Raw genomic sequence first — 21,848 nt, 5'->3', positions numbered from 1 at the left:
GACTAAAATGTAAAGAAGTTTATAAAAAAGGTAATATTCATTTTAATGAAATTATAGTATATAATATTACTTGAATGTTGTAATAAACACTGCCTGTCATTTGTATCTAGATCTATTCTAAAAATGATCTGACTTGTTCTCTGTATTCAGGGCATACCAGGGCCACATGGAAATCCTGGGTTACCTGGATTACCAGGTCCAAAGGTGAGTGATTACTAGAGAGTATTGCATGACTTTCCTGATACTAAAGGTCATTAACTTTTAAAGCCAATCCTGGGACATTGAGGATCTCTGTTATCTCCAGAGCATGATTGTTGATTCTTCAGTGGGGTTATCTTGGTGTGGCAGAGGGCTAGGTGCTTCTGGAAGCCACTGAACTTGAACTCTGGTTAGTGTGAAGTCAGGCATAGGCCTGCTTTGGTATTACCAAGTCTTTATTGTCAAAATACGATGGCAATGTATGGAAACCTTCTTTGAAATATACAGATTATGATTTGAGTAGTTTACCTTAAATCAAGGCCATTTTAATGTGTGAATAAATACTGAGGAAATAAAATAATTTCTTCATTATTATTTCCCTGCTTTACCCTTCCCTAATATTTCTACTTGACAAAAAGCTGTGACGATAATGTTTATAGGATGATCAAGTTTTTATGAAAACAACTAACCTAAAAGCCTATATATGTATATGAGCATACATAGATATGTGGTAGTAATATCATAGATAGTAGTGTGATAGACAGTAGTATGAGCATAGAAAAAAGGGGTACTACACCAGGATGGTTACCCTGAGAGGAGGTATGGGAATGGAGAAATAACAAAATTATACATACATACATATATATGTGTATGTATATATACACACACGTATACATACATGTATATATACATGTATATATATGAGTTTTATATGTATATAAAATAAATCCCATGAAATATATAGAATTAGATAAATATTAGAGCCTTAGATGCTAGTAACTTCATGAATCTTTTAGGGTCATTAATAACCCCTCTATGTGATTACACTCTAATGATTACACTCAGAGGTAAACTTTAACCATATAGGATAGGGGTTAAGGACACAGGTTTTGGAGTCCAAGAGGTCTGGGTTCAAGTCTTAGCTCTCTTGGTTTGTATGACTGGAAGCAAATGATTTGCTTAGCCTCTTTAAGATTCACTTTCCTCTTCTATAAAATGGGGGAAAAGCATAGCACATCCTCATAGGACTGAAGAGAAGGCAAGATAAATTAATGTGAGTAAAGCACTTAACATGGCACTAACATGTCATAAGTATCATTAAGAATGGGAGGGAGGTGGGGGTGGCTGGGGGTGGGCTGGGATGGGAATAAAAGGCAGAAAACTGTACTTGAACAACAATTAAAATAAAAAAAATTTTAAAAAAGAAGTAACAAAATAGTGTATGTCTAGCATAATTGAAATCTAAATTTCTTAAAGTTTCTCATAATTGCCAACAATGCCTTGAGCTCAATAAAGATGTCTCAAAGAGAAAAAAGACTTGTCTAACTCAAGTCTGAATGTGTAATAGTGAGAGGTAGAGACATGACTTCTGAAGAAACCAGAAGCTTGGTTTTTTATGTGATTCCTTAGTCCTTCAAGCTTCATGTGGGGACTTTAAAGATATTTAGACCAGTCAAAAATTAAAATAGCTGTGAAGGCCCAGTTCATATTTCTACTCAGAGCTGAAGTGCCAGGGGGCTGACTGTCCTAACAGCTCTTTTCCACAACAGGGAGGAAGATGGGGGTAGGGGAGACCACCTCCACGTGACTTGTGGTCTCCTCCCACTTTCCTTACCTCAGTAAGTAGTGTACAGTTATGTACTGGAAACAACCAAATAAAAATACAGAGACTAGAGCGAGGAGAAACGAAGATATAATGGAAAGCCTTACATTTAATTGACTTCTTACAATGTATATACATATTCAGGAGAAAGTATTTGAGAAAATGGAGAACTTTATATCAAATAAAAATTATCACTGTCCTATGATTTAAAAAACAGTGTGCTTTTCAGTATTGACTGGTGTGAATATGTGTCCTTGGCAAAATGATAGGAAAAATGAAAATTTGCATCTCATGATGTTTTTCTTCAATATTGTATTTAGTAGTAGTGTGGGCATGATTTTGACTATAACTGTTTACCGATAAAATATTTTTATGAACCCATATATGAGGGATTTTTAAAAACCTACTTTTAATTTTGAAACGTACTATTTAGACCTATTGGGTAATTCTCTTAGAAACCTGAATATTAGTCTTTAATTCATACTTGATTTAATAATTTGATAATTATGTCCAAAATAGCCCAAGCTGACCATGATTTGTTTTAACTGCATATAATTGTGGAAAACATTAGATTTGTGACAGGTGTTAGAAATTACCTCTCTGTTTAAAGGCATCAAATAAAGCTTGCAGTGTGTGGTTTTGTAAAACCAATTTTCCTAGATATTTAACATGCATTTGGATTAATCAGGATTAATAGAACATTCAAGTTTTACACTTTATAATACTTTTAGAATATTTATTAAAGTCAATGTAAAAAAAAGCAGATTATATGCTCTTGACAAGAAATTTTGACGTATAACCACAGGATTTATTTTCCTTCAGGAAATAAAGATTCCTTTTAAGTTAAGAGAATTTAGAATATAAAGACAATTCTAGTTATTTTTCTTTTCTTGGTTCTTGTTTAGCAAGAATGACAGAGGTAGAATTATTGGCCTCTAAGAAAATTATATAAAAAGTCATCTTGCCACTTGCATAAGGAGCCATCTCTCCATTTCTAAAGGGGTTACCTGAATCTACTGATAGAGTAAATTAAGACAATGGCAAAAAAAAAATGTTTAACTGAAATGGGAAATGCAATTCATTATGGAAACTTTTTACAAACATTAGGATTAATGTGCTTTATAAAAATTGTTAGAACCAAAAGGTATCTCATAAGTTAAATGATATGAAGCACATAAAGTGCCTGGTATAATGCTTGTACATAGTTGATACTTAAGAAATTAATATTTCCCTTTTCTTGGAGGAGCTATTTATTAAGGTACTAGGCCAATTAGGAGTACAACTTTTACTGAGAATACCACATTTATTATTTATTAAGTAAAATAAAAATCTTATGGCTCTCCTGAATAAAAATACCTTAAAATGTGTAGAAATGTGTTCTATTTATAAGGCTATTTTAAAGTTTATAAGGTATTTACCATGTCCCTCTAAAGTGATATGGCTTAAACCCCAAATTACTTCCCTAGTGGTAGCCAGCAGCTGAAATTTATGTTCAATTCATTTAGCCTCCGGTTGTTGCTTTCTGCTGATTTCTTTGGAATCTACCATGTGTCAGGATCAGCCAAGAATTAGAGAGAGTCTATATCCAGGTTTTGGAGGAAACTGTATTTTTTCTTTCTTTCTAGGAATTTCTCCCTCAATTTACAGTCATTCTGGTAGCCCCACACTCTGTCCTCTGACACCATTAGCCAAAAGATCTTTGTTTTTCTCCTTAATTCTGGCTACTCTGTGCAGTCTGGGGAGTGTCCCTAGTGGAAAAGCTATATAAATATGTACTACACCAAGTGTGGCTTCATTCTTTCAGGAGCTGAATACTTTCCAGTGTGTTCTGTTTCTGATTGCTCTCCTGCATATTGATATAGTTACTTTATGTATCTTGTTTTGACTTTATAATTGTTTTTTTGCAGGAGGATTAGTCCCATACACACTACTCTGCCACTATCTGAACCAGAACTCCCAATAATTCCTTTTTGAACATCTTAATTTGAGAGGACTATTTGACATCCAAATGGAGATATAAAAAGGATATATGAACCTGGAGTTCATGGGAGATGTCATAGCCAAAAATATGTATTTCAGAATTATCAGTATATGTATGGAATTTAAACCTATAGAACTGATGATGTCACTTATGGATGAATGTAGACAGAGAAGTACCCAAGGACTGAATTTTGAGGTACTCCAGAGTTTAGTATATTAGGAAAAATAAGAGCATCTAGCAAAGGGGACTAAGAAAAAAATGACTGATGAGGTAGGATAGTAGAAGGGACAAAAGTTTGAGTAGAATAAGTCCAAGAGAGAATGGAAGGAGCGGCAGTCTCCTAGATGAAATAGACAAATTTCTAGGAGTTTTGCTCTAAAGGGGAGTAATGTAATGATTAGAGAAGTGAGATGTAGGCTCAAGGAAGACGTTTTAATTTTTTAAATTAATATATTTTCTTTTTTAATGTATTTTGTTGATTATGCAATTGCAGTTGTCCCAATTTTCCCCCTCTACCCAGTACCCTCATTCTCTCCAGCAATCCCCCCTTAGTTCATGTCCATGGGTCATGTGTAAGTTCTTTGGCTTCTCCATTTCCTATACTATTCTTAACCTCTCTCCTGTCTATTTTGTAATGACCAGTTATGCTTCTTATCCCCTGTACCTTTTCCCCTATTTCCTCCTTTCCCCTCCCAACTGGTAACCATCCAAATGACATCTATATGATTTTGTTTTTCCTTTGCTTGTTTGCTTAGCTTGTTTTTTAGATTCATTTATTGACAGTTGTGCATTTATTGTCATTTTAATGTTCATAGTTTTGACTGATTTCTCAAAAGAAACCTTGCAGGCAAGAAAGAGCTGGAAAGAATAATTCAAAGTCATGAAAGTCAAGGACCTACATCCAAGTTTACTCTATCCAGCAAACCTACCATTTAGAATGGAAGGGCAGATAATGTGCTTCCCAGATCAGGTCAAGTTAAAGGAGTTCATCATCACCAAGCCCTTATTATATGAAATGTTAAAGGGACTTATCTAAGAAAAAGAATAAGATCAAAAACATGAACAGTAAAATGGCAACAAATTCACAACTATCAAAAACTGAACTGAAAAAAAAAAACTAAGCAAACAACTAGCACAGGACCAGAATCATAGAAATGGAGATCAGATGGAGGGTTATCAGTGGGGAGGAGAAGGGGGAAAATAGGGGAAAAGGTACAGGGAATAAAAAGCATAAATGGTCAGAACAAAATAGACAGGGGGAGGTTAAGAATAGTATAGGAAATGTAGAAGCCAAAGAACTTAAATGTATGACCCATGGGCATGAACTAAGGGGAGAGGAGTGAATGCTGGTGGGATGGGAGGTACAGGGCAGAGGGGAATAAAGGGGAAAAATGGGACAACTGTATTACATAATGAATAAAATATACTTTAAAATTAAATAAGTCCCTTTAACATTTCATATAATAATGACTTGGTGATGATCTCACATATAAGTGGAATCTAATCAACAAAATAAACAAGCAAGCAAAATATCACCAGAGACATTGAAATAAAGAACAAACTGACAGTAACCAAAGGGATGTGGAGGAGAGCAATAATGGAGGAAAATAGGGGAAGTGTGGTCAAGGAACATAAAGGACACATGGACAAAGCCAAAGCAGGTAGGATCAAGTGTGGGGAGCAGGGATGGGTTGGGCAAGGGGGAGTGGTGGAAGGAAAATGGAGACAACTGTACTTGAACAACAATAAAAAAAGATAATGACTTGGTGATGATGAACTCCTTTATCTTTGCCCTTTCTGGAAAATGCTTTATCTGAACTTTATTCTAAATGATAGCTCTGCTAAATAGAGTAATCTAGGTTGTAGGTCCTTGCTTTCCATAGCTTTGAATACTTCTTGCCAGTCCCTTCTAACCTGCAGTGTTTCTCTTGAGAATTCAACTGACAGTCTTATGGGAACTTCTTTGTGGGTAACTATCTGCTTTTCTCTTGCTGCTTTTAAGATTCTCTCTTTACCTTTGGCACTTTTATTTATGATGTATTTTGGTGTGAGTCTCTTTGTGTCCATCTTGTTTGGGACTCCTTTTGCTTCCTGGACTTGTATGCCTATTTCCTTCACCAAATTAGGGAAGTTTTCTCTCATTATTTTTTCAAATACATTTTCAATGTCTTGTTCTTTCTTTTCTCCTTCCAGCACCCCTATGATTTGAATGTTGTACATTTGAAATTGTCCCAGAGGCTCCTTACCCTATCCTTATTTTTTGAATTCTTATTCTTCTTGCTGTTCTGGTTGATTTTTTTTTCTTCCTTATGTTCCAAGTCATTAATTTGATTCTCAGGTTCATCCACTCCACTGTTCATTGTCTGTAAATTGCTCTTTATTTCACTTAGTGTAAACTTCATTTCTGCCTGGGTCTGCTTTATGTTGTTAAAGTACCCAATGCGTTCCTTGAACATCCTGATAACCAGTGTTTTGAATTCTGCATCTGATAGATTGCTCATCTCTATTTTGTTTAGTTTTTTTTTCTGGAGTTTTGTTCTGTTCTTTCATTTGGGCCATGTCTCTGTCTCCTCATTTTGTCAGCTTCCTTGTGTTTGTTTCCATGGTAGAGTTGCTTTGCTCCTTCTCTTAATAGTGTGGCCTACAGTAAAAAAGCACACCTGTAAGTTGGATGGGGCAGAGCCTTAGGTAATTGCCAGGGCAGAGCAATCTGTGTGAACCAGGTTGACGGAGTCTTAGATGTAGTGCCACAGCTCTGTGGCTCTGTGATAGGGAGGGCTCAGAAAAAGGATAATGGCTACTGCCTGGCCTCTGGAGTTTTGCCTGGGAGGAAGCTGTCCGCTGGCATGTGCCCTGAAGCCAGACACTTCAGTCTCTTCCTGTATAATACTGGTGCCTTTCAAGTTGCTGCCCCGGATCTGGAGCCCAGAGGGAGTAAGTCTGCTTAAGTTCTAAGTCCATTGTGGGCCCTTTAAGAGGAAATGCCTGAGAGTCCCTCAGTTTCTTCTGCTGCCCCAACCCTCACTGCTTTTTACAGACAGAAGTTATGGGGACTTAACTTCTGGGTACTGGAACCCTGGGCTTTGTGGTCTGGTATGGGGCTGGGATTCCTCACTTCTGAAACATCCCTCCTGATTTTTATCTACCACATGTGGATGTGGGGCCACCCCTTCTGTGTCTCTGCCCTTCCTACCGATCTGAATGAATGTGACTTCTTTAATTCGTTGGCTGATGAACTTTGCAAAGTTATTTTTTTAAGGGAAGAAATTATAGTGTGTTTGCTCAGTGATGGCAATTATTTGGAGAGAAGTAAAAATTAAAACAATTCAGGGAAGACAGTGTACCAGTGATGCCCTGATAAGAGAGAATTGTGGATTTGGTTATGAAGGTAGAGAATTATGGAACAGATTTAAGTGAGGTAGTAGATTTGGTTGTGAAAGTTGAAAGCAAGAGCACCAGCTAAGAGTGAAGAGAATGGAGTAATGAAATAATCATCTATGAAAATGGGAAAGTGAATTGACTAAGATAATTACTGGACACATCAAAAGGCAAAAGAAATTAATCAATGTAAGAAGTCACAAATTTAAAGTGAGATTTATCAGCATGATTGTTTTCTCTTAGTCACATTCAGCTGCTAGGAGACAGGGGCAGAGTAGGTAGAGAGTTTAGACTTAACAATTTCCCGGTAAGCTTATACAGGGAGAAAGAGGCAATGGTGTTTATGTATACAAAAAGGTGATTATTATGTCAGGCCCTGGAATTTAAGCTGGCTAAAGACTGGAAGTGAGGCTATATGGGGGATGAGACAGTGAAAATATGGTAGCATCACATATTAGCCATTCCAGTGGGTCAAATAATTGTTAATATTCTGGGAGCTTACAGAGAATGAGCTAAAAAAAATAGGAAGTATGGTTAGAGTGCAACACTTCAAACTGAGATTATGGAGTTTGTGTAGTTATTAGGAATGATAAGATAACAATATTCAGGTGATGCTACCTCAAGATCATGTCATTTTCTGTTTCCTGTATGGTACTCTCACAATTTAGCTCATCCATACTCTGAAATTTTTAGTATCAGATATTTTTTTCACTGAAATTTTACAGCTTCACCAATAATTCATTCAAGAGTTGTGTTGTCTGCTTTTCAAGATGGCAATAATTATAAAACTTTAATGATGTCTTTAGTCTTATTTTTAATACAAATTATTAACATCTTTATAATGTATAGAGAATTTGATCCTAAATCTTGCAAACTAATGTAGTAGGTATTATTATTCCCATTTCACAGAGGAGTCATCTTAATTTCAGAATGAATGACTTCTTCAGTCTTTCCACCCCCAATCCGTGTTCTTTCCATTATATTGGGTAGACTCTAATCTCATAAGTCTGTTCTAACATGTTAATGGGTCTACTAACTTAGGGAGTTTTCCTTCCTATACAGGAGGCCCTCTGATGATCCAGTAACAGCCTAAATGAATTATTCTGAAAATGAGGATTTTAGACTGTATAGCACATCAGTAGGATAGGTGGAACTTTGGAATCCTTTGAGTTGTGGAGTGTAGACAACTTTCTTTTACTCACACTCAAAAGGATACATAGCTTCTTTTAACAAAGGTCATGTAGTAGTAAGTTGAAAACAGTACTAAAGGTCAAAGTCATTTATGATTAATTTATAAATGTTATATTTACTTCCAAGGAGGATTTGAAAAGATAATCAGGTGTGACCAAAAGTGAGTCAGGAATCATAGAATTAATTAGAAAATGATGGGGAAAGTAAGAAGGTAATTTTGGAGTACTCTTCTTCACTGCAGGGAAGTATGCCTTACTTCTCTGACATTTCAGGTAAAGTTGGTATGTTTAATAATCTCTGCTTCATGCATTGTATACTAGGATAGACACACAGCTGGCCAGGTTCAAAGATGACCTTATGCTGACTTGCAATTTTGGTGCTAGAATACAAGTAGATCAATTAACTCAAGTATATTTGTGTGGGAATAAGAGATTTGACTTGTATATAAGTATCTTCCCCAGATGTATAAAGCTTATAAGTAAGAGAAACCTCTCTCTTTAAACATAATTTTACTTGCTTAATAACTTTTCTACTCTTTTAATTTTTTAAATGGGGGATGAATGATAAAATTAGTGGAAGTTGTTAAGAAAGCTGAATGATAATGATATTAAGAAAGTTGATAAATAATTTAAAATTCAGATAAGACCTAAAAATAAGAATTTTTAGCACAAGAGTTATAAGTAAAAATATTGACTACAAAGCATTTTATTGTAGTCAGATTTTTCAAGGGCTATCATTTTTTAAGTTCTTTTTAAATTCTTTGTAAATATTACCTCAAATCAACTGCATACATGTTATGATAAAAGTTTAAAATACATTAAAATCAGTAAGTAAACTTTTTATTTACTAGATGTTGTGATATGAGAAAGAAAACTGATATGGTTTACCAATAATTTTCTAAGCAATCTTAACAAATTCAATTATGCTTTCTGGATTTCATTGCTTTTTTAAAAATTTTATTTTAATAGTTGTTCAAGTACAGTTTTCTGACCTTTACTCCCATCCCAACCCACCCACTCATTCCTCTGCATCATTGCTTCTTTTTTTTAATATATATTTTATTGATAATGCTATTAAAGTTGTCCCATTTTCCCTTCCTTTATTCCCCTCTGCCCAGTACCCCTCTTCCACCAGCATTCCCCCTCTTAGTTCATGTCCATGGGTTGTACATATAAGTTCTTTGGCTTCTACATTTCCCATACTATTCTTAACCTCTCCCTGTCTATTTTTTTAAATATATTTTATTGATTATGCTATTACAGTTGTCCCATTCCCCCCTTCTCTCCCCTCCACCCTGTACTCCCTCTCCCACCCACGTTCCCCCCCTTTAGTTCATGTCCATGTGTCATACTTATGAGTTCTTTAGCTTCTACATTTCCCATACTATTCTTTCCCTCCCCCTATCTATTTTCAGCCTACATTCTATGCTACTTATTGTCTATACCTTTTTCCCCTCTCTCCTCCTCCCACCCCCCTGCTGCTAACCCTCCATGTGCCCTCCATTTCTGTGGTTCTGTTCCTGTTCTAGTTTACTTAGTTTCTTTTGGTTTTGCTTTAGGTGTGGTTGTTAATAATTGTGAGTTTGCTGTCCTTTTACTATACATGTCTTTTCTTTATCTTCTTTTCTTAGATAAGTCTCTTTAGCATTTCATAAAATAAGGGCTTGGTGATGATGAACTCCTTTAACTTGACCTTATCTGAAAAGCACTTTATCTGCCCTTCCATTCTAAACAAGAGCTTTGCTGTATAGAGCAATCTTGGATGTAGGTCCTTGTCTTTCATGACTTGGAATATTTCTTTCCAGCCCCTTCTTGCCTGTAAGGTCTCTTTGGAGAAATCAGCTGACAGTCTGATGGGAACTCCTTTGTAGGGGACTGTCCCTTATCTCTTGCTGCTTCTAGGATTCTCTCCTTTGTTTTTACCTTGGCTAATGTAATTATGATGTGCCTTGGTGTGTTTCTTCTTGGGTCCAACTTCTTTGGGGCTCTCTGAGCTTCTTGGATTTCTTGGAATACTGTTCCCTTTGCCAGATTGGGGAAGTTCTCCTTTATTATTTGTTCAAATACGTGCTCAATTTGTTGCTTTTCCCCTTCCCATTCTGGTACCTCTATAATTCGGATGTTGGAATGTTTAAAGGTGTCCTGGATGCTCTTAAGCTTTTCCTCGTTTTTTTGAATTCTTATTTCATCATGCTTTCCTGCTTGGTTGATTCTATCTTCCTTCTGGTCCACTGTATTGTTTTGAGACTCAGATTCCTTCCTTTCACTATTGGCTCTCCTCCGTATATCTTCCTGCATCTCTTTTATGGTAACCTGCATCCTTTCATCTAATTTGCACCCAAAATCAATAAATTCCGTGAGCTTTCTGATCACCAGTGTTTTGAACTATGCATCTGATAGATTGGCTATTTCTTGGTTGCTCAAAAGGATGAGTCCTGGGGGACTGATCTGCTCTGTTGGAAACATATCTTTCCCTGTCTCTCCTTTTTTTTTCCAGTCTGGTCACTCTTGTTACGGCGGTGGGGGCGGGGGGGGAGCCTTAGGTGTTCACTGGGGCTGGGCACCCCAGTCGCTAGATTGTGACGTTATATGTGGGGGCGGGAGCGGGACGGGAGAAAACAATGGCGATAGTTCCGTTCTCCTGGATTCAGACCCTTCTCTGGGCTCCCGGGCTGCGAGCTCTGCCCTGGTCCACAATTGCTGCCTCACTGGGTCTGCCAGCCACAGCTTGCGTACTCAGGGATCACCGCTGCATTCTTGCACCCCGGATGGCTGTCGCGCTGATTTTGCGCCAAATTTCCCCCGACCTCCGCGCACCGCCGACCTGCACCAGCCCCGCGCCCGCCCAGCTCGTCTTCTCCTACCAGTTTGGATGTACGGGTCTACTTCAACTTCTTGGCTGTCCAACTTCCATTCAGATAAATCCTCTATCAGTTCTGGGTGTTATTCTATCTGTAAATTATTGTTGTTCTAATCTTCGTTGTGCGAGGAGGTATGGTGCATCCACCTATTCCTCCATCTTGCCGGAAGTCCCATTGCTTCTTTATTTATAAAATTTGATTCACTAGATGAGCTCTTAATATCTCTTATAAATTCTAAGTATATTATCTTTTTTCTCTGATGAAGAGTTTTTTAAAATTTTGAGATATCACTAAAGCTATTTCTCATCTCCCACAATCTTTTAACCAACTATCTAAAATTATAGCCTTAGTGGTAGCAGTGGTGATGGCTAATGAAGGGAAGAGGTCAGCCTGGAAAACTACCTTTCCTTTAAAAATTTTCTTCAACTCTAAAACATAGGACTTTTCGCCAATGAAAACTCATTACTCATTTCTCATTTGTAAAATGAAAAGACTTACTGTTGAAATTGAAGGACTTTTCTTTTGGGTTTCCTGCTTTCCTCAGTCAGTTTGAGTGCTAGGTGATTGTGGTGGGGAGGGTGATATGGGTGGAGGTGGAAGATTTAAGGGGGATAAATGGTAATGGCAAAAAAATACAGTAAAAGAAAGAAGAGCATCCCTGAATATGTGAAAGAAGACATGACTATTTCCCTATTTCCCATAGAGTTAGAATGTCATTTAGGACTTTCTAGGAATGGAAAATTATTTATCATGAGTTGAGAATGCACCTCTTTGTTTATAGCAGCTCTTTCTACACTTACTAAGATTTGGAAACAGCCTAAGTGCCCATCAGTAGATGAGTGGATAAAAAACGGGTACATTTACACAATGGAATACTATGCAGCAGAAAGAAAGAAGAAACTTATATTTTGCAACACCATAGATGGACTTGGAGAAAATTATTCTAAGTGAATTAAATTAGTCAGTGAAAGAAAAATTTCACATGATCTCATTCATATGTAGAATTTAACAAACACAATAAACTAATGAGCAAGACAGCAAGGATATGTAAAACAAATTGACAACTGCTGGAAAGGAGGGTGGGGGAATGGAATGAAAGATGGTAAAGGGATTAGCCAAAGAACATTTATGCAGAACCCTTGGACACAGACAACATGTGGAGATTGGCTTGGGATGGGGAAAGGGTAGGGCTGGATGGAAGTGGAGAAAGGGAGAAAAAGTGGGAACAACTGTAACAGAAAAACAATAAAAAGAAAAAAAGAAAAAGAAAAAATGGAGTAGATCTATAAATATCTACACAGATAACTGTGTGGTGGTTGTCACTGAAGATAGAGATCTTAGTGACATTTTATGTTTCATTTTCTGTTTTTTGATATGATTGAAATGAATAGAATGAACTCATAGTACCCTTCTAAAAGAAAAAGACCACCAAACTAATTATATATATGGAGCGGGGATGGGGGAGGGAAGCATCCCTGAATATTTGAAAGAAGACATGACTGTTCCCCTGTTTCCCATAGAGTTAGCCCTGGCTGGTGTAGCTCAGTGGATTGAGCGCAGGCTGCAAACCAAAGTGTCACAGGTTCAATTCCCAGTCAGGGTACATGCCTGGGTTGCAGGCCATGATCCCCAGCAACCGTACATTGATGTTTCTCTCTCTCTCTCTCTTTTTCCCCTCCCTTCCCTCTCTAAAAATAAATAAATAAAATCTTAAAAAAAATAGGTTCTTACTGGAGTATTAACTGGCTGGGCTTAACTCTCTATAACTGTGACCTGCCCTTGAGGAAAAGTCATGTAAAATTCATCCCCATACAGATTGCTTCCAATTTTTGACTCCCATGAACAAAATTATTATTTTACTTTTCAGAGACTTCAGGTAGTTTATTTTGGATTTTGTCTAGAATTTATAGCTGAAATCATAAGAAGGAATGGACCATAAGGGGTTTACATTACTACAGCAAAAACAAAACTCTTACCTCCTTAACCTCTGACATATCTGTAGTTTTATCTCCCTTTTAACTAGAGATTTCATATATTTATGCTTTTTTCTTATTGAAACTTGCAAGATATGTTCTATTTTAGCAGCTGTCTTTAAAAGCTAAGTTTACTTTGTTTCTCAATTACATCTTCATTTTCTATTTCTTTAATTTCTGACCTTATATTTATTATTTTCCCTTCTATCCTTTTAAATTAAAAAAATTAAATTAATTTTTTTAATTTAATTTTTCCCTTCTATCCTTTTAAATTAAAAAAATTAAATTAATTTTTAATTTCTTAAAAGAAATTAAATTAATTTCTTTTAAATTAAAAAAAATAAAAATTAGAGGTTAGTTAATTTTTAGCATAAGCCATGCTTATGTTAAAATATAAGTATTTAAAGTATAAATTTCTCTTTTTTAAACATTTTATTGGGATATAACTGACACAAAGAATTGCAAATATTTAATGTGTATAATTTGATGTGTTTGGGCACATGCAAACACTCATGATACTATCACCACAATCAAAATAATAGTCATAACCAACACTCCCAGAGTTTCTTCATGTCCCTCTCATCTCCCTTGTTTTCTGGTGAGGACACAACAGAAAGAAAATTGTTGCATGACCTTACCTATATATGAAGCCTAAAAAAGTTGAATTCATAGCAGCAGATTGTATAAAGATAGTTACCAGGTGGAGAGGTGAGGGAAATAAAGAGATGTTGGTTGGTCAAAGGATACAAAATTGCATTTATATAGAATGAATAAGTACTAGAGATCTAATGTACAGCATGCTGACTATTGTTAATACTATTGTATTTTACATTGGAAATTAGCTGAGAGAGTAGACCTGAGGTACTGTTACCACACACATGTAAGTAACTATATGAGGAATTGGATATGTTAATTAGCTTAACTATAGTAATTGTTTTATTATGTATGTCCCTATAAGAACATTTTGTTGTGCACCTTAACAGTTTTTATTAAAAAATAAATAATGGATGATCCTGGCTGGTGTAGCTCAGTGGACTGAGTGCAGGCCTGCCTGCAAACCAAAGCATCGCCAGTTTGATTCCCAGTCAGAGCATATGCCTGGGTTGCAGGCCATATCCCCAGTATGGGGTGTGTTGGAGGCAATCATACATTGATGTTTCACTCCCTCTCTTTCTCCCTCCCTTCCCATCTCTAAAATAAATAAATAAAACCTTTTAAAAAATAATGGAGAAAAAATAAATCAGAATTTGAATTATAAACAATCTCAATTGTAGCCTCTTGTATTAGGAGATATGAAATAGTTGAAAAAGGAGATACTCTGGTAATAACTGTAAGGTTAATGTTGTACCAAAAAACTGGTTGAAATCCAATGTCATATTTCTTTTGAAACATAAATGATAAAGATTACCAGAGTATGATAAGTACCTGTTTTTATAACAGAATAAAACAATTTTGTCTATTAGAGGTATTTTCTGGTTTATTTTTTATTATGAAAGCAATATATGTACATTGAAAGATTCTAGAAAATATTTAAACTTGAAATGATAACCTAAAAATGTCATTAATTATATAAGCAGCTTTCTTTTACTGAAAGTAACTAGTTTTCTAGGCTAAAATGAGAATTTTAACTCAATATGTCACAAAAATAGAAAGGCTAATAGAGCCTTTACATGCATCGCTTGTATAAAGATGTTTCAATAGTAATATAACTTTATTAGGCTAGAAAAATTCAGCTATGTCTGGGAAGTTTCTAGGAATCTTTTCAACATCTAAACAAAAGGCTAAGGAAATATACATTATAAAGTAAATAATCCATGTCCATCTCAGTTTAAGAGAGTTTAATACTCTAGAATGTTTATAACTTCTGCTGATGTGTACAACTGAATAAGTATGACATAATATATGTAATTTGTTTCATCAAGTGTTTTATAACTGTTCTACCCTAGGGCCCCAAAGGAGATCCAGGACTTTCCCCAGGTCAAGCTATTTCTGGACAAAAGGTAATTATTTGTTTATGAAATAAAATCATGGTGATATATTTCAAGCATTTAAAAATTGTCTTTTTTGAGACTTTGTTATCAGAGAAGATAGAAAACTATTGGATTTTAATGAAGGAAGAAATATTTGAAGAATTAAGTAAATGCTTCATTAGCTAGTCATTAGTTTAAATCTCACCATTAATTTTTTTGAGTGTCTGATGTGGCCTGCCATGGTGCTACCTGCCAATTAAGGATGAATGGTGAAAAAGAGAGCAAGAGATGATTCCAATCTCAAAATTTTTGCTGTTTATATGCATGCACATAATAACACATAAATTCCAGTGCCATCTCATACCTTTTTAAGGAGAGTTCTACATACTTTAAGTTCCACAGTAATTGTGAAAGAAACAATAATAATTATCTTGTTTTCCAGTTGAGAAAACAGAATTTACAGAATAAATGATTCATCACGTGGATAGTAAATACAGAGTTAATGATATGTCTGAGTTTTCTGACTTTTAGTCAATTATGCTTTTCATTTTATCATAATGCTCTCTCTCTCTCTCTCTCTCTCTCTCACACACACACACACACACACACTCAGGTTAAAAACAAGAAGCTAATGTTTTAAAGATAGCAACAAATTTTTGTTAGGAGGAGTTTACTATTTTCTAGTGAGTCCAAATACAAATGAAGTCTTTAGAAATGAATAGGAAAGCTTTATTTAGACAAGCACTTGATGAATGTGATACAACTATAGGATGTTTTTGTTTGTGTGGTATATGCTCACAAACTTTTAAAATCCCTGCATACTTTTGGTGGTTTCTGGGTGGAAAGCTGATCTTTTAATTGACTTAGAAAAACTCATTTAAACTTATCATATTTTGCTGTATATAATGTGTACTTTTTGTTCAAATTCCTTAGGGAAAAATAAGGATGTATGTTATCCATGGGTTGTACTAGTTGCTGATATAATACATCAGCACTAAAATGTGCATGTGTATTATATATAGCAAAATACAGTAAAAATAAGTCATCATATTAATGGACTTAATAGACATTTTACTGAGAAGAGAAAAATAATTTTACATTATCCAAATTTTTAAATCATTTAAAATTTTAAGGACTTTCTCATCTCAAACTTCTAACTACTAGTATTTTGAAAAAATAAATGTCTACTGTTTATAATACCCAAAGTGATAATATGTTATGTCAGCCCAAAGGAAATAATACAGCCCCTCAGGACACACTTAAGTGCCCCCAGTGGCACTGCTGAAATGGCACCTGAATTAAATTACATCATGGTCCAATAGAATTGAAAGGGTGCATCACTATGACAAAAGTCCTCCCTTATAAAATATTATGAATACAAGTGAAGCCACAAGAACTGACATGGCAGGTCCCATGATATCTACTTTGAGATGACAAGTTGCAGAAAAACATATAGCATAGCTTAATTCCATCTTTTTTCTTCCTGTGTATACACAGTGCTATCAAATGTGACGATGTGTAGTTTGAAGAAGATCTTAAGCACAGCTGAGCTGACTGCTGCACAGGATACCTGGGACACGTTGTTAAGGCAATTAAAAAACATCAAAGTGCAAAAAAAAATCTTCAAGACTTTATTGCTGTGATGGAAATGAGTTCACTAAATCTAAATAATTTAGAAAGGGAATGGAAGTTTAATTGGTACCTTAATTATTACAAGGAAAAAACCATAATCTGAGAAACATAAATGCCATCTTTAAAAATATCTAAATATAGGACATTTAATTTCTTATTCAAATTTAGAAATTAGAGTTCTACTTTGTTGTGGTAACTACTTTAAATAAACTCCCCAACTTAACCATTCAGATTTATATCAAATGCTTGGTTTTATCTTTCCTTGTGGCTTCTCTGTACAAAATATAGGGTGGTTCAGAATGTGTTCTGTATTTGTGAAAAATATACAGTGATTCAGCCTGGGATTTGAGGCTTGGAGGTATATCAGTCTTTTTTTTTTTAACTTTTTGAGCTTTTTCTATATTTATTGTGGTTAGTACAGAGGAGAAATGTAGTGAGATATAGGATTTAATAGCAAGTTTCCATTGAGCTTTAAAAAAATCCAGCTTTTAAAGCTGAGTTATATTTCTAAAATGGTAAAATTTAAAAATAATTTCTTAGAAATTATATTTATATTAAATTGGGTTCAAGGGAGGATATGTTATATACATATAATATGAGTACAAATAAAATATAAACATTAAATTGATGGGAGTACAGGGGGATTGGGAAAGAACTGAATTCAGTTTTTAACCATTTTGCCATTTTTACAATAAATACATGGTCAATGATGAAACATTGAAAGCAATGCAGGGGCTAGTCCTTCAGCATGTGATATCCACTAGGTAACATCTCTCGTAGTATATACATAAATGTTTAAGTCCTCCTGCGATCTCAGTGGCAAGCAAAGATAACTTTTAAATAATGGTAATTTTCCCTTCCCATAAGATGAGTGAGATATTATTTTCATTTTTCAGGTGGAAAAACTTTGAAGGGAATCAAGTAATCCACCCATGATTATAGCTAGTGAACAGAAATGATCTCTTATTTCCTATTGCTGTTTTCTTTTTCCTCTCCCCGAGTAATAAATAAAAACAAAATAAATCTCTATAAATTGTCATCCCATGCAAATGGATGACATCTAAAACATTGGGAAGACACATTAAATGAATATTAGAGCAAGTGGAAAAGCACCCCATTGTTAATAATCAGAAAAAACCTTGTTCAACTGTTTAATATGATGACATATTAAAGTAGATAATACACTAAAAATTGAATGAGCATAAACAGCCACTAAGGAATTTATTTAGGTTTATTGCCTAAGTGCTCTTTTTTTCTTTCAAACATCACTTTTTTTTTCACACACAAAAAACTGTTGCAGCAGAAAAAGGGAAAAGAAGGGAGGTAAAGAAAAAGTGCACCTAGAATAAACAGGTTTAAGATTATCCTCCTATTCCTTTTTGACATTTTTTCCGTCAACTTGTAGTCTTTTCTGTCTCCTCACTTCTAACCACCACAGACACGCCTTCCACCTCACCTGCTCCTTTCCCCTTCCCACCCCACGATGGACTCCCAGCTCCCATCACACCTGGGGGCAGGGAACTGCAGAGGGGGCCTAATTGGTGACTGTTGGTCCTTGGGCCAAACACAGCATCCTCCCTAGAATTTCACTTCAGTTATGCCCTGGGGGTTCGTTTGCATGGCAAAAGGCGCAATGCAGTCCCAGAAGCAGAAGGGCCTGTTTCCTGGTCCACTATGTGAACCCAGCCGTGCTCCCCCAAGCCCTGCCTCAAGGTTCTGAGGATGCACCTAGGCTTGTGTGGTGGGTCCTCACCCCAGAAAACAGGCCAGAGCCCTTCACAGTTGCCATACAAAGTGCTTGTGGAATTTTAAAGTAAACTTTAATTTTCTTAAACATGGTAAACCTTGGAGCGCTGGGAACTTTGGGAGTAAGGTCATTAATTAGCAAAAAGAACACCAGAGAAAAAGGAACAGGACCATGTGTGGTGAAGCACAGTCCCCACCTCGGCCTTGGAAGAGTAAGTCCTGGGAGCTTCAGAAAAGATCTCAGAAACAAGGCAGAACTTGAGCCAGATTGTGAAGATCAGAAATGTATGCAGTAAGATCCTGATGCCTGAGATGAAATCCTGCAACATGGAAATTCTAATGTTCAACCCTCTTTCATTAACATTAAACCCCTGTGTTTTGTGCCTAGGGTGATCAAGGCCTGTCTGGATTAATGGGCCCGCCTGGTATGCGAGGTGATAAGGTAAGATGTAGTTTCACTTTGACATAATTTGCTCATAATTTGGTGTCATGAACCTGAGAGCTTTTTATTTCCTAAAAATCTCATTTTGAAGTTGAGCCTAAAGCCAATGTTTTACATTTCTTTTCTCAGCAATACAAATTAAGATCTGTGATAATCCAAAAAAATAGTGCCCCCCAAAACCAGGATTTTATGAAAAGGAAAAGAAAATGCTTCAGTTAATGATGAGAAAATCACTGATAGAATATTGAAGCTTTTAAAATTATTATTAATATATTAGGAAAATAACCTACTTCTGAAACTTTGAAGTCACTTTTTAAGTTTTACATCTCCAAAGCAAGTTACACTTGGTTACAAGTAATACACTTGGTGTTTTTAAAGGGGATTCTTATTTTATTAGGAAATAATAATCTCTGTCATTATATATATATAAATAATATATAATATGTGATGTATACTATATATAAAAATATATAATATATGAGGCCTGGTGGGAAGGGTAGAAGTGAGGACTGGGGAGAGCTACTAAAAACAGCAGCCATATGCATAGAACTAAGCTTTCTCTGAGGTAAAAAGGAATACTAACACAGCTACAATAATTATTTCATCAAAAATGTTGTATAGTTTTCTGGATTACCACAAGTGTAAATTTTCCTCTCTATATTCAGCTTTTCTTTTTTACCCCCAAACATTGAGTTGTTGAATTTCTACAGGGGATAAGGAAGACACAAAATTTCTTTCTAAGGTATTAAGAACCCCAAAATATTGGTAATATTTGATGTGATATGGATGTCTAAATATGCATAATAATTAGCCATGTTGGTGTTTTAGTGTGTCTTATTTCTTCTCTCTTGGGAGATTTAGGTTAGAGGTGGTTACTTGGTTCAAACTCCATCCGCTATTTCTTAGTTCCCATAACTTCAGGTAGGTTGCCTAACCTCTCTAAGCTTTAGTCATCTCATCTTTAAAATGTGAAGATGATACTACCCACCTCATAGGGAGTTATTAAGAACAGGGAATGTGATTACCCATGCCACCATAATGTCAGACAAATAGCAAACCCTTAATAAAAGTTAACCATCAGCTATTTATGTGGTTTTGGAAAGGATCTTGACCTTGTTTGCTTTCCTTCATAACACTTGCTAAAGGGCTGAATTGTGAAATGATGAAAAAGGTTGTGATCTCATGGAGTATTTATTTTTCCTCCCATGACCACACCACACCATTATTCTTATGGTCTTCAGACTAGTGTTCATCCTAGACAGTACTCAGAATCTGATAACTTATTTGAGGTTGTTGGTTGCCCCCACAGAGACATGAAACTGCAGAGTGATCATTTCTAGCATCATTCAATTGGTCATAATATACAGTCATGAATTTGTTTGATTAATGCTACTTAGCATACTGCTGACCACTAGGTATACCTCTGAGGAAACTACTGATGAAGGACATCAAGCAAAGAAAATCTAATAATACAGAAATTATCTTGATTATTTATTTGATATTAAATATATAGTTATTTCATTCTAAAGAATAATTGCATATGAGAGAAAAAGAAACTAATCATTATTTTCTGAGGTTAGATGATGCTGTGGCTCATGAAACCCAGAAAGAAAAATACTAAATAAAAGTTGATTGTTTATTGTGTAGAAGAGGATACAAAGGAATATTATTTATAGAGAAATTTTTAAAAGACTGATTTTAACTATTAGAGCAGATGATTGGTTAAACTTTGAAATTGCACTTACTTAAAGAAGAATATATTAGCTTCCAGGGCCCTCTGGACATATTATATGGATCTTGGCCCATCAATATTTTAAAATACAGGGTCTGGCACAAATAATGCCCCCTTTTATTACAAAATCATAAGCATGTAATTCTGTAACATAACAACATCACACTCAAGCACACCATGTGACATTTTAGGTGAAATATTCAAATTAAAAATATAAATTATTACACCGATATTATTACCCTACCAACCACACTCAAGCAGGCATTGCTTCTGCAGGACCCTGTATTAAGAAGAGCATAATCTTTTTAGTCTGTGTAAATCTAGTAAAATGAAAGAACAGCATTGATTTAAACAAATTGCAGAATAGACTGTGTATGTTTCATAGACTCCTTTTTCTGCTATATGACTTTTTAAAACTTTTTAAAAAGATTTTATTTATTTTTTAGAGATGAAAAGGGAGAGGGAAAGAGAGGGAGAGAAACATCAATGTGTGGTTGCCACTTACACGCCCCCCACTGGGGACCTGGCCAGCAACCCAGGTATGTGCCCTGGCTGGGAATCGAGCTGGTGACCCTTTGATTCCCAGGCCAGCACTCAACCACTGAGCCAGGGCTGACTTTTTAAACTTTTAAAATCTGGCTTTTAGCCCTGGCTAGGTGGTTCTGTTGGTTGGAGTGTCATCCCTTACACCAAAAGGTTGTGGGATTGATTCCTGCTCAGGAGACAACCTGGGTTGACTCACCTAGTCAGGGTGAGTATGGGAGGTAACTGATCGATGTTTCTCTTTCTCTCCCCTGACCCACTCTCCCCCTTCCTTCCTCTCTGTCTAAAAATCAATGAACATATTCTCGGGTGAGAATTTAAAACATAACAACAATAAAATAAAATCTGGATTTTATTGTAAAGTAATAGAAATAAATCCTATAGAAATTAGAGATCACTGTGTTATCAGTTATAAGCTATAGCTGAATTGTCTCTAGGAAAGATTTACGTACTTAGAAACTAAATTACTTTCTGGTAAGTGAACCATCCATGTTTTACTATGATTTGACAGTAGTTCAGAACAGTGTTGAAATATTTGAGATGATTTTGTAGGTTTTTTGAGAATGGTTTTCCCTCTTTCAGAATATCTATAATGGAAA

The 21,848-nt window shown here is 35.6% G+C and overlaps 1 protein-coding gene across 1 annotated transcript in view; it reads left to right on the top strand.

The window, feature by feature from the left end:
* The window catches only part of COL24A1 (collagen type XXIV alpha 1 chain), a 333,553-nt gene that overhangs the window by 37,949 nt on the left and 273,756 nt on the right, over window positions 1-21,848 (top strand). The window contains exons 6-8 of the mRNA XM_036026370.1: window positions 151-204; window positions 15,131-15,184; window positions 18,921-18,974. Coding sequence (XP_035882263.1) covers window positions 151-204; window positions 15,131-15,184; window positions 18,921-18,974 — 162 coding nt within the window. The remainder of the gene's footprint in view (window positions 1-150; window positions 205-15,130; window positions 15,185-18,920; window positions 18,975-21,848) is intronic.

This window comes from Phyllostomus discolor, chromosome 5 (assembly GCF_004126475.2).
Source record: "Phyllostomus discolor isolate MPI-MPIP mPhyDis1 chromosome 5, mPhyDis1.pri.v3, whole genome shotgun sequence".
NCBI classification, from domain to species: Eukaryota; Metazoa; Chordata; class Mammalia; order Chiroptera; family Phyllostomidae; genus Phyllostomus; species Phyllostomus discolor.
This window is presented reverse-complemented; position numbering and strand designations above follow the sequence as displayed.